Source organism: Moschus berezovskii, chromosome 14 (assembly GCF_049115385.1).
Source record: "Moschus berezovskii isolate FMDL1 chromosome 14, NW_MosBer_1.0, whole genome shotgun sequence".
Classification (NCBI taxonomy): Eukaryota; Metazoa; Chordata; class Mammalia; order Artiodactyla; family Moschidae; genus Moschus; species Moschus berezovskii.
Genome location: NC_142473.1, coordinates 83924215 through 83937614, shown reverse-complemented (window position 1 = coordinate 83937614; position 13400 = coordinate 83924215). Strand labels below are relative to the sequence as shown.

Here is a 13400-nt window from a genome sequence, read left to right as displayed (position 1 = left end):
GGGAATATTTCTTGAAACATGGGCACAATAAAGGACAGAAATGTTATGGACCTAACAGAAGCAGAAGATATTAAGAAAATGTGGCAAGAATGCGCATAAGATCTGTACAAAAAAGATCTTAACAAACCAGATAATCACGATGGTGATTTTAAAATTCAGTTCAGTTCAGTTCAGTTCAGTCGCTCATTCGTGTCCGACTCTCCGCGACCCCATGAATCACAGCACGCCAGGCCTCCCTGTCCATCACCAACTCCCGGAGTTCACTCAAACTCATGTCCACAGAGTCGGTGATGCCATCCAGCCATCTCACTTTCCGTCGTCCCCTTCTCCTCCCGCCCCCAACCTTTCCCAGCATCAGAGTCTTTTCCAGTGAGTCAACTTGTCGCATGAGGTGGCCAAAGTATTGCAGCTTCAGCTTTAGCATCAGTCCTTCCAATGAACACCCAGCATTGATCTTCCTTAGAATGGACTGGTTGGATCTCCTGGCGGTACAAGGGACTCTCAAGAGTCTTCTCCAACACCACAGTTCAAAAGCATCAATTCTTTGGCGCTCAGCTTTCTTCACAGTCCAACTCTCACATCCATACATGACCACGGGAAAAACCGTAGCCTTGACTAGATGGATCTTTGTTGGCAAAGTAGTGTCTCTGCTTTTTAATATGTTATCTAGGTTGGTCATAACTTTCCTTCCAAGGAGTAAGCGTCTTTTAATTTCATGGCTGCAATCAGCATCCACAGTGATTTTGGAGCCCAAAAAAATAAAGTCTGACACTGTTTCCATTGTTTTTCCATCTATTTCCCATGAAGTGATGGGACCAGATGCCATGATCTTTGTTTTCTGAATGTTGAGCTTCAAGTCAACCTTTTCACTCTCTTCTTTCACTTTCAACAAGAGGCTTTTGAGTTCCTCTTCACTTTCTGCCATAAGGGTAGTGTCATCTGCATATCTGAGATTATTGATATTTCTCCCAGAAATCTTGATTCCAGCTTGTGTTCCTCATGATGTACTCTGCATATAAGTTAAATAAGCAAGGTGACAATATACAGCCTTGACGCACTCCCTTTCCTATTTGGAACCAGTCGGTTGTTCTATGTACAGTTCTGACTGTTGTGCTTCTTCCAGATTTTAAAATTAGGTACTACATATTTTATTTAAGGCATTTAACTGTGTTTTCTGATGTAACTTTCATATATCTAACCAAAATTTAAGGTGATTAAATTGCATCTTAAATAAAAGGATAGACAATCGTGCTGTGGCAGATGGGGTAGTACATAACATATCTGTTCACTGGAGTAAAATGACTGGGTTTTTATATTAATCTGGGTGATTAATGATGATTCTTTTTTCTCATGAAGTTTTTTTCCCATGTTGGACATTTCTGACATGAATTATGTGACTTGTCCTATTAAAATCTTTGCATATAGATGATCTTTAAAAACTTTGGGGAAAATCCCAGTGAATTAATTAAATATGAGTCAGTCTTGGACATATTCCAGTTCCAAGACTCAATGATAATTGCAGCTGGAAGGGATGAAATATCCCATGATCTTCACCCCTAAGGGTAAGTAGATGCTATCCACTTAGTAACTGGCATCAATTTTTTCCTGAGGCCTTTTCTTAGACTTAAAATATGACTTAAAAAAAATCACAGGAACATCTTTCAAAATCTTAGGTCAACTGATCTGGCCATGCTAGCATGACAGAATTAGAAGGGTGAAACAGCCAAATGCTACTTTTCTTTTTCAAGTTGGTGGAAAGAAGTACTTGTGGAAAATTTTCCTGGGAAATGGCTACTTGATACCTTCTATGTATACATAGGATTTCTTGGTCATTTTGATAAGTTTCTAATCTGATACACTTTTGTTTTTCTGTATGCACCCTGGAAGTCCTTTCAAATAATCTACACTGCACATAAAAATGACTTGAATAATCATGAGACTCCATGAAGAAAATGGACAGACAGCCGAATGAAATCAAATTTATGCTCAAATAATAAGGCAACTTTTGCCCTCTGTTGTCCAACTCGATGAAAAATAATTCTTAGTGTTTACTAGTAACTTAAAGGCATCGTTCAGATTCTGAAGAAGCCTCTAAAGGTAAGACTAATGGTAAATCATGGGAATCAGATTCACAAGTGTGGGATGTTCTTTATTGTAAAAGAAATTATATTACTTTGAAATCAATCAAACTTAGATTCAGTTCTAGATGTAACCCTTAAAAAATATGTGATTTGTGGAAAATGAATGACATATTCTGAGAATTAGTTTCTTCCATTATAAAATGGAAATTCCAGTTCTTATTACTCTAAACATTAAATGTGATACATTAAACTATGAGTCTGTGATTGGAATATACGGTTAAGACTTTTCAGGAGCAGGATGATGTCATCAGAATAAAATTTAAAAGGACAATTTGGGCTGCTTCAGGAGAATCAGTTTTTGAAGGCCAGAATAAACATGGAGAGATTTGGCAGGAGGCTACTTCAGTAGACCAGGAAGAAATTAACAAGTAGGGTATGATCAAACTTGTGATATATTTTGAAAATAGAATAAATAGGAATTATTAAATTTTTATGAGAGTATCAATGAGTGAAGAGCATTGAATTTTTGGCTGAACAATAACATGGAAAATAATAGGATTTAATAAATAAGGAGCGCCTGTTTAAATTTTGATTAAGGAATGCTTATATTTATAGTAGAAGTTTTAAAAGTTAGCTTTATAAGTACTACATTGCCATTAAACTATGCCAAAATTAGAGATGTTACATAGCAGTTCAGTCGCTCAGTCATGTCCCACACTGTGATCCCATGGACTGCAACACGCCAGGCCTCCCTGTCCATCACCAAATCCCGGAGTTTATTCAAACTGATGTCCATTCAGTTGGTGATACCAACCAACCATCTCATCCTCTGTCATCCCCTTCTCCTCCCACATTCAGTCTTTCCCAGCATCAGGGTCTTTTCCAATGAGTCAGTTCTTCACATCAGGGGGCCAAAGTATTGGAGTTTCAGCTTCAGCATCAGTCTTTCCAGTGAATATTCAGGACTGATTTCCTTTAGGATGGACTGGTTGGATCTCCATGCTGTCCAAGGGACTCTCAAGAGTCTTCTCCAACACCACAGTTCAAAAGCGTCAATTCTTCAGTGCTCACCTTTATTTATAGTCCAACTCTCACATCCATACATGACTAGAGGAAAAACCATACTTTTGACTAGACGAATCAGTTTGTTGGCAAATTTATGTCTCTACTTTTTAATATGCTGTCTAGGTTGGTCACAACTTTTCTTCCAAAGAACAAATGTCTTTTAATTTCATGGCAGCAGTCACAATCTACAGTGATTTTGGAGCCCCCAAAATAAAGTTTGTCATTGTTTCCACTCTTTACCCATCTATTTGCCATGAAGTTATGGGACCAGAGGCCATGATCTAAGTTTTCTGAATGTTGAGTTTTAAGCCAACTTTTTCAGTCTACTCTTTCATTTTCATCAGGAAGCTCTATAATTCTTCTTCACTTTCTGCTTTAAGGGTGGTGTCATCTGCATATCTGAGGTCATTGACATTTCTCCCAGCAATCTTGATTCCAGCTTGTGCTTCATCCAGTCTGGTGTTTCTCATGATGTACTCTGCATATAAGTTAAATAATCAAGGTGACAATATGCAACCTTATTGCATACACATGTTTGAAAATTAGGGGAGAAACAGGGGCTGACTCAAAATTAGTCTGTTGCAGGATTTACTGGTCAGGAAAAGGGAAATATCCACCTAAAGACCTAAGAGGTGTCAGTGGGGTTTGAGACAATTCAGTACAAGGACCTTCTGTTCACAGTTTGATCTACCTATACTGTAAATTACCTTAAGTGGGTCTCATTTATTATATTTTCTGACTCTTTAAATATTTCACTTTTTCATAGAATTCTCTCCCATCTATTTTATGTTTTCAATTTTTTTAAAAACTCAACCAAAGCATTGTTTCCTCCAGGAAGCCTTCTTTGATTATAGTTTGATATACTCCTAAAGTGAAGGAAAGTGAAAGTGAAGTTTCAGTCATGTCCGACTCTTTGTGACCCCCTGGACTGTAGCCTACAAGGCTCCTCCATCCATGGAGTTTTCCAGGCAAGAGTACTGGATTGTGTTACTATTTCCTTCTCCAGGGGATCTTCCCAACCCAGGGGTCAAACCCAGGTCTCTCTCATTGTAGGCAGACACTTTTACCATCTGAGGCACCTATGATCCTAAACACTGTGTGATATTCATTAAAAAAAAAAAAAGTTGCTCAGTCATGTCTGAGTCTTTGTGACTGATTGGACTATAATTTGCCAGGCTCCTCTCTCCATGGAATTTTCCAGGCAAGATAATGGAGTGCGTTGCCATTTCCTCCTCCAGTGGATGTTAACAATCCTGGGATCAAACCTAGGTCTCCTGCACTGCGAGTAGATTCTTTACCATCTGAGCACCAGGGAAGTCAAATATTAATGGCATATATAACTTGGGTACGGAATTGCCTGATCCCTTGTTATGTACCATATTACTGAGGGAAAGAAACGATGCCTTACTCCACTTGTAATCAAAATGTCCATGACATATTAGACACAAATAGAGGTTATATATGCATTCTTCAAGTGAATGTGTAAATAAACAATTGTACATTTAAGTGTTTTCCCCTTTAAGTGTCCCCCCCCCCCAGCTTAAGTGTGTTTTTTTTTTTTCATTGTCTTTTAGACCAGCTGCTTCTAATACCTGAACTCAGCTTCTGTCCAGACTGGATGGAACTAAGGAGCAACGTAACTTACTTTGTCCTCCTGGGCCTCACACAAAATCCAAAGGAGCAGAGTGTACTTTCTGCTATGTTCCTTTTCTTCTACATTTTGACCCTGATGGGCAACCTGGTCATTATTGTGACTGTAGCTGTCAGTAAGACCCTGGACTCACCGATGTACTTTTTTCTTGCTAGCTTATCATTTATGGATGTCACTTACTCTTCTTGTATTACCCCTAGAATGATTTCAGACTTGTTCTTAGGGGAAAAAATCATATCATTTGAATCTTGCATGACCCAGTTGTTTACAGAGCACTTTTTTGGTGGATCAGAGATCATCCTTCTGCTGGTGATGGCCTATGACCGCTATGTGGCCATCTGTAAGCCCCTGCATTATTTGGTGATCATGAGGCAGAGGGTGTGTGTTGTGTTTCTGGTGCTGTCCTGGGTTGGAGGTTTTCTACACTCAATTATTCAACTTAGCACTGTTTATGGGCTCCCATTCTGTGGCCCCAATGTCATTGATCACTTTATATGTGACATGTTCCCTTTACTGAAACTCGTCTGTACTGACACCTATGTCATTGGCATCTTAGTGTTGGCCAATGGAGGAGTGATCTGCACTATTGCGTTTCTGATCTTACTCGTCTCCTATGGAGTCATCCTCAACTCTCTGAAGAACCTGAGTCAGGAAGGGAGGCGGAAAGCCCTCCAGACCTGTGGTTCCCACATCACTGTGGTTGTCTGCTTCTTTGTTCCCTCTATATTTGTAAATGCGAGACCTGCTAAGACCTTCCCCATTGACAAATCTTTGAGCGTGTTTTATACAGTTATAAGTCCCATGCTGAACCCATTAATCTACAGTCTAAGAAACTCTGAGTTAACTAATGCTATGAAGAAGCTCTGGAGAAGGAACATCATATCTCATTTTAACTAAGTGCATTAATTACTATGAAAGGATCTGACATCAGGGGACATTTCCTTTGAATGTGGAAGTCATTTTGGGCTTAGTCACTCAGTCATGTCTAGCTGTTTGCAACTGCGTGGACTGTAGCCTGCCAGGCTCCTCTGTCCATGGGGATTCTCCAGACAAGGATACTGGAGTGAACTGCCATGCTCTCCTGCATGTGATCTTCTCAACCCAGCGATTGAACCCAGGTCTTCCCCATTGCAGGCAGATTCTTTACAATATTAGCCACCAGGGAAGCCATTTTACAATTTGATTCTGATTTCTTTATCTTGAACAAGTTTATGATAATCATAATTAAAGATTGCAATTATACATCTGTGCTATTAATAACAGTTTTCCTCCTTACTAGAATGTAAGGTCTATAATTACTTGTTTATAACTGTACCCAGAATGGTATAAAGCCTATATATTAAAAAAATAATGTATAATGAATTCATGAGAAAATTATTGCACTGATTTTTAACTAATTTGTGTATGCTAAGTCGCTTCCGTCATGTCTGCATCTCTGTGACCCTAGGGACTGTAGCTCACCAGGCTCCTCTGTCCATGGGATTCTCCAGGCAAGAATACTGGAGTGGGCTGCCATGCCCTCCTCCATGCGATCTTCCTGACCCAGGGATTGAACTGGCATCTCTTATATCTCCTGCATTGGCTGCTGGGCTCTTTACCACTAGAGCCACCTGGGAAACCCAACCAATTTATGGATGTATATTTTTTACTCTTTTTCATGAAAAAAGAGCAAAAAAGATATTGCAGTTCATGGAGTAGCAAAGAGGTGGACTTAGCGATTGAACAATAATAACAACTCTTTTTCAGGACAGGATGATTTTTATTTAGATTCTTATCATTTAGATGAACTTTTTCATTTATAAAATTTAAAATAGCTATTTATATATATATTGCCTTTTTTTTAACTACACTTCTGTGGCATTATGCACAAAATCTTTAACTTAATACTTTCCTATTTACAAGAAGATTTGGAGTAAAACAGATATCAATAAACAGCATAAATGGAACCAAACAATACGGTATGCAGTGTCACATGAATTTCCTATTTTTTCCTCAGCATCTCCAGCTCTAACTGTTGGACCTGAATTTGTTTCTTTTCATCTGGTAATAATCTTTACAAATGCAAGTGTAATTAACATACATATATTTGCTTCTTTCTATATATGTAACACTTGCTTTTACTATTCAACATCTTGAAGATATTTCCATGCAAGTCCATGTATTTTGTACATGCATGATTAGTCACTTGTAGTTTCCGGCTCTTTGAGGTCCTATGGACTATAGCCTGCCAGTCCCCTCTGTCCGTGGAATTTCCCAGGCAAGAATACTGGAGTGGGTTGCCATTTCATACCCCAGGAGACCTTCCTGACCCAGGATCGAGCTCGTGTCTTCTGAGTCTCCTGTACTGGAACGCAGATTCTTTACCACTGGGCCAACTGGGAAGCCCAGTTATATATATATACATAATTTTTCTTATGGTGCACAGTTCTTATAAATTTATAGTAAAATTAATATGTACATTTCTATTAATGTGGTTGCTAAACTTTTCTATGGCAATTAATATTCTAATTAATATATGTTTTATGTATATGCAAATATAATTTTATAGGGATAGCATTGTTCCTATGATATTTGAATGAATGGTCAGGTAATACATGCATTTAAATGTTGATATTGATAGCTATTGCCAAATTACCATACTTGAGGTTCAGTTGCTATAGTCCTGTCCACTCTATGAGAATTCTTTTGTCCACATCTCAGTCACCAGTACCTAATAAATATTTATGACATCTGATTAAAGTCACTCTTATTCTTTAACCACAACCCTTTTGATATAATTGAATTCGATCATCTTTCCACATATTTAATTTGATTCGTATTTATTTTCTGTGAGTTTATATGTATATAAATATAAATGTATGTATATATTCATTCAAATTTTACCTATTTAATTCAATAGTCAATCTTTTCCATACTGATTTTTATGAGATATTTATATACTAAGAAAAGATTACTTTTACCACTGCATGAGTAGTTTATATTTTCTGGTTGTGTGAAAGTGTCTCAGCTGTGTCCTACTTGTTGTGACCCCAAGAACTACAGCCTGCCATGCTCCTCTGTCCATGGAATTCTCCAGGCCAGAATAATGAGGTGGGTATCCGTGCCCTTCTCCAGGGGATCTTCCCACCCCAGGGACTGAACCAAGGTCTCCTGCATTGCAGGTGCATTCTTTACCATCTGAGCCACCAGCTGCTAAACAAATAGAATAAGAACACTGTGGACTATAGTACCACTCACTGTAGTGAAAAAGCAAAAACCTAAACAACCAAAAATATTTGACAAGTAAGTGAATACAATCTATTCATAAGATGGGTTATCATGCAGCTATCAAAAATCGTGTTTTCAAAGAAAATTTGAAGACATAAGAAAAAGTGCATGATATAATGTTAGTTCAAAAGGGATGACTAAAAATACACACAATATATGCCATCAAATTAAGTTTAAAAATTAGATTTCTTGTTGTTGTTTAGTTGCTAAATTGTGTCCGACTCTTTTGCTACCATATGGACTGTAGCCCACCAGGCTTCTCTGTCCATGGGATTTTCCAGGCAAGAATACTGGAGTGGGTTGCCATTTCCTTCTCCATTTCCTGGTTACAAGTTTTTAGCTTTTTAAACTATGTAGAATGATTTTTGCATGTAAATTTTTTTTTACATTTTATATTCAATTTTTTTCATTTGTGTATCTTGCTTAGAAAGATACGTTTTCCCATTCCATTTGTGTTAAATAGTCTTCAATTCTTTTCCAGTGTTTATCTTTTAAAGCATTTTTATATCTTATATTAAAACTTTTGATTAATCTTGAATTTATTTTGCTATAGGAATTAAATAGGAATTGAAATTTTAGTGGTTTCTCTATATTTTATGTTTTTTTTTGGTTATACAAATTTATGTATTTGTTTTTTATTGGAGGCTAACATCATGAGGAACGCTGGGCTGGAAGAAGCACAAGCTGGAATCAAGATTGCTGGGAGAAATATCAATAACCTCAGATATGCAGATGACACTACCCTTATGGCAGAAAGTGAAGAGGAACTCAAAAGCCTCTTGATGAAAGTGAAAGAGGAGAGTGAAAAGGTTGGCTTGAAGCTGAACATTCAGAAAACAAAGATCATGGCATCTGGTCCCATCACTTCATGGGAAATAGATGGAAAAACAGTGGAAACAGTGTCAGACTTTGTTTTTTTGGGCTCCAAAATCACTGCAGATGCTGATTGCAGCCATGAAATTAAAAGACGCTTGCTCCTTGGAAGGAAAGTTATGACCAACCTTGATAGTATATTAAAAAGCAGAGACATTACTTTGCCGACCAAGGTCCGTCTAGTCAAGGCAATGGTTTTCCCGTGGTCATGTATGGATGTGAGAGTTGGACTGTGAAGAAAGCTGATCGCCGAAGAATCGATGCTTTTGAACTGTGGTGTTGGAGAAGACTCTTGAGAGTCCCTTATACTGCAAGGAGATCCAACCAGTCCATTCTAAAGGAGATCAATCCTGGATGTTCATTGGAGGGACTGATGCTAAAGCTGAAACTCCAATACTTTGGCCACCTCATGAGACGAGTTGACTCACTGGAAAAGACTCTGATGCTGGGAAGGGTTGGGGGCGGGAGGAGAAGGGGACGACGGAGAATGAGATGGCTGGATGGCATCACCGATTCTGTGGACATGAGTTTGAGTGAACTCCGGGAGTTGGTGATGGACAGGGAGGCCTGGTGTGCTGTGATTCATGGGGTCGCGGAGAGTCGGACACGACTGAGCGACTGAACTGAACTGAACTGAACTGAATTATTTTACAATATTTTATTGGTTGGTTTTGCCATACATTGACATGAATCGCCCCGGGTGTACATGAGTTCCCCTTCCTGAACCTCCCTCTCACCTCCCTCCTCCCCTTATCCTCCCTCTCGGTCATCCCCGTGCACCAGTTCCGAGCATCCTGTAACATGCATCAAACCTGGACTGGTAATTCGTTTCACATATGATAATATACATGTTTCAATGCCATTTTCCCAAATCATCCCACCCTTGCCCTCTCCACAGAGTCCCAAAGACTGTTCTATACACCTGTGTCTCTTTTGCTGTCTCGTATATAGGGTTATCATTTCCATCTTTCTAAATTCCATATATATGCGTTAGTAGTATACTGTATTGGTGTTTTTCTTTCTGGCTTACTTCACTCTGTATAATAGTCTCCAGTTTCATCCACCTCATTAGAACTGATTCAAATGCATTCTTTTTAATGGCTGAGTAATATGCGACGAGTTGACTCACTGGAAAAGAGTCTGATGCTAGGAGGGATTGGGGGTGGGAGGAGACGGGAACGACAGAGAATGAGATGGCTGGATGGCATCACCGACTCGATGGACATGAGTTTGAGTGAACTCCGGGAGTTGGTGATGGACAGGGAGGCCTGGCGTGCTGTGATTCATGGGGTCGCAAAGAGTCGGACATAACTGAGCGACTGAACTGAACTGAATTGAATACTCCATTGTGTATATGTACCAAAGCTTTCTTATCCATTCGTCTGCTGATGGACATCTAGGTTGCTTCCATGTCCTGACTATTACAAACAGTACTGCGATGAACATTGGAGTACATGTTTCTCTTTCAATTCTGGTTTCCTTGGCGTGAAATGGTATCTCATTGTGGTTTTGATTTACATTTCTCTGCTTATGAGGGATGTTGAGCATTTTCTCATGTGTTTGTTAGCCATCTTTATGTCTTCTTTGGAGAAATGTCTGTTTAGTTCTTTGGCCCATTTTTTTGATTGGGTCGTTTATTTTTCTGGAATTGAGCTGCAGGAGCTGCTTGTATATTTTGGAGATTAATTCTTTGTCAGTTGTTTCAGTTGCTATTATTTTCTCCCATTCTGAAGGCTGCCTTTTCACCTTGCTTATAGTTTCCTTTGCTGTGCAGAAGCTTTTAATTTTAATTAGGTCCCATTTATTTATTTTTGCTTTTATTTCCAATATTCTGGGAGGTGGGTCATGGAGGATCCTGCTGTGATTTATGTCGGAGAGTATTTTACCTATGTTCTCCTCTGAGTTTTATAATTTCTGGTCTTACATTTAGCTCTCTAATCCATTTTGAGTTTATTTTTGTGTATGGTGTTAGGAAGTGTTCTAGTTTCATTCTTTTACAAGTGGCTGACCAGTTTTCCCAGCACCATTGGTTTTTAAAAATAGTTGTATAACTATCTTTTTGCCATTAACTTGAAATCCTGATTTTTGTTTCCTGAAATCCCAGTTTATTTGGATCCAATTCAAGACCCTCTTCTGTTTCACTAATCTCTTCTTTCATGTGCAGGCTGACACATAATTGGCGTAATATGTAACACATTTTGATCTGTGAGGAGACTAGCAGTGTCTCATTCCCACTGTTTCTCACAAATATACTTAGACTTGAGGGTGGCCATGCCCTCCTCCAGGGATCTTCTTAACCCAGGGACGGAATCCCGGTGTCTGGTGTCTTCTGCATTACAGGTGGATTCTTTACCAGTGAACCACCAGAGAAGCCCCAAATACACACTGCTACTGCTGCTGCTAAGTCGCTTCAGTCGTGTCTGACTCTGCAACCCCATAGACGGCAGCCCACCAGGCTCCCCCGTCCCTGGGATTCTCCAGGCAAGAATACTGGAGTGGGTTGCCATTTCCTTCTCCAATGAATACACACTACTATATTTAAAATAGATTACAGCAAGGCCTATTTTATAGCACAGGGAACTCTACTCAATATTTTGTAATAAACTAAATGGGAAGAGAATTTGAAAAATAGTAGATACATGTATATGTATAACTCAGTTGCTTCGCTGTAGTCATTTTTTAGCAATGGAGACAATTGTAGCAATGTAGACATTGCTAATCACTACACTCTGATGCTTTTGAACTGTGGTGCTGGAGAAGACTCTCGAGAGTCCCTTGGACTGCAAGGAGATCCAACCAGTCCATTCTAAAGGAGATCAATCCTGGGTGTTCATTGGAAGGACTGATGCTAAAGCTGAAACTGCAATACTTTGGCCACCTCACGCGACCAGTTGACTCACTGGAAAAGACTCTGATGCTGGGAAAGGTTGGGGGCAGGAGGAGAAGGGGACGACCGAGAATGAGGTGGCTGGATGGCATCACCGACTCTGTGGACATGAGTTTGAGTGAACTCCGGGAGTTGGTGATGGACAGGGAGGCCTGGTGTGCTGTGATTCATGGGGTCGCGGAGAGTCGGACACGACTGAGCGACTGAACTGAACTGAACTGAATATGGGCTTTCCCGGTGGCTCTGAGGTAAAGAATCCGCCTGCAAAGCAAGAGCTAATGGAGATATGGGCTGGATCCCTGGGTCAGGAAGATCTTGTGGAGGAGGGCATGGCACCCCTCTCCAGTATTCTTGCCAGGAAAATCCCATGGACAGAGGAGCCTAGCGGGCTGCAGTCCATGGTATCTCAAGAGTTGGACACGACTTAAGACTAAATCACCACATATTTAACATAGATGATAACAAGTCCTACTGTAGCACAGGGAACGCTGCTCAATATTTTGTAATAAACTAAATGGGAAAAGAAATGGAAAAAAAATGTAGATACATATATGTGCATAACTCAGTCACTTTTCTGTAGATCTGAAACTAGCACATTGTTAATCACTGTACTCTAATATGGGCTTCCCCAGTGGCTCTGTGGGAAATCTGCCTGTAATGCAGGGACTACAGGAGATGCGGGCTGGATCCTTGCATGGGGAAGATCCCATGGAGGAGGCCATGGCACTGCACTCCAGTATTCTTGTCAGGAACATCCCATGGACAGAGGAGTCTGGCGGGCTACTGTCCACAGTTTTACAAAGAGTCAGATGCGACTGAAACCTCAGCACACAAGCATAAAAAATAAAAAATAAAAAAATAAAATGAAAATTTAAAAATAGAGATTTTAATTTAGTAGTTTTGTCATTGGATTGACTTATTTACCTCTTAAATTCTCCAGAGGTATCTGAAGCCAATGATATTTGCCTATACTTTGGGCTAGCAAGCTATACTCTGTATTCATATCATAAATCAATTAATGAGGTCACCTTAGATCTTATATTCACTTAAAAAATTATGGCCGAGTATACATGACAAAATTCATAAATTTAATCATTTTAAAGGGCATTAAGTTATGCAAATATGACCACTGTCTATATCCAGAACTTCCCCTACTTCTCAAGCTGAAATTCTAAAACCATTAAACAAAATTCTCCATTTTCCCTCACTGACCTGTGGGCAACCACTATTCTACATTTTGTCCATGATCTGACTCTTTAAGTGTCTCAGTCAAGTGGAATCATACAGTATTTGTTTTTTGTGACTGTCTTTTTTCACTTAATGCCATATTATATCCTTTTTTTTTTTTCATAAAATGCTCTTGGCAGTCTTGTTGAAAATTATCTGGGACATATACAAAGGTTTCTTTCTAGACTCAGTTTACTCCATTAGTCTGTTGTCCATCTTTATTCCAATACTAGTGCTGTGATTACTGTAGCTTTGTAGTATGTTTTACAATCAGGAAGTGTGAGACCTCCAACTTTCTTCCTTTTCATTTTTTAAAAAATTTTTGTTTTTATTGGAGGCTAATTATTTT

General features: G+C 39.2%; 1 protein-coding gene across 1 annotated transcript; it reads left to right on the top strand.

Moving 5' to 3' along the window:
- The first annotated feature begins 4764 nt into the window (after positions 1-4764).
- On the top strand, positions 4765-5694 carry LOC129554145 (olfactory receptor 4A47-like). The gene has a single exon (XM_055422770.2). It carries the CDS (start codon positions 4765-4767, stop codon positions 5692-5694), a length of 930 nt encoding a protein of 309 aa, XP_055278745.2.
- Positions 5695-13400: the final 7706 nt, after the last annotated feature.

Bases quoted from the DNA above. Each gene is read 5' to 3' on its own strand.
- LOC129554145 (XM_055422770.2), top strand. From the start codon at position 4,765: ATGGAACTAAGGAGCAACGTAACTTACTTTGTCCTCCTGGGCCTCACA.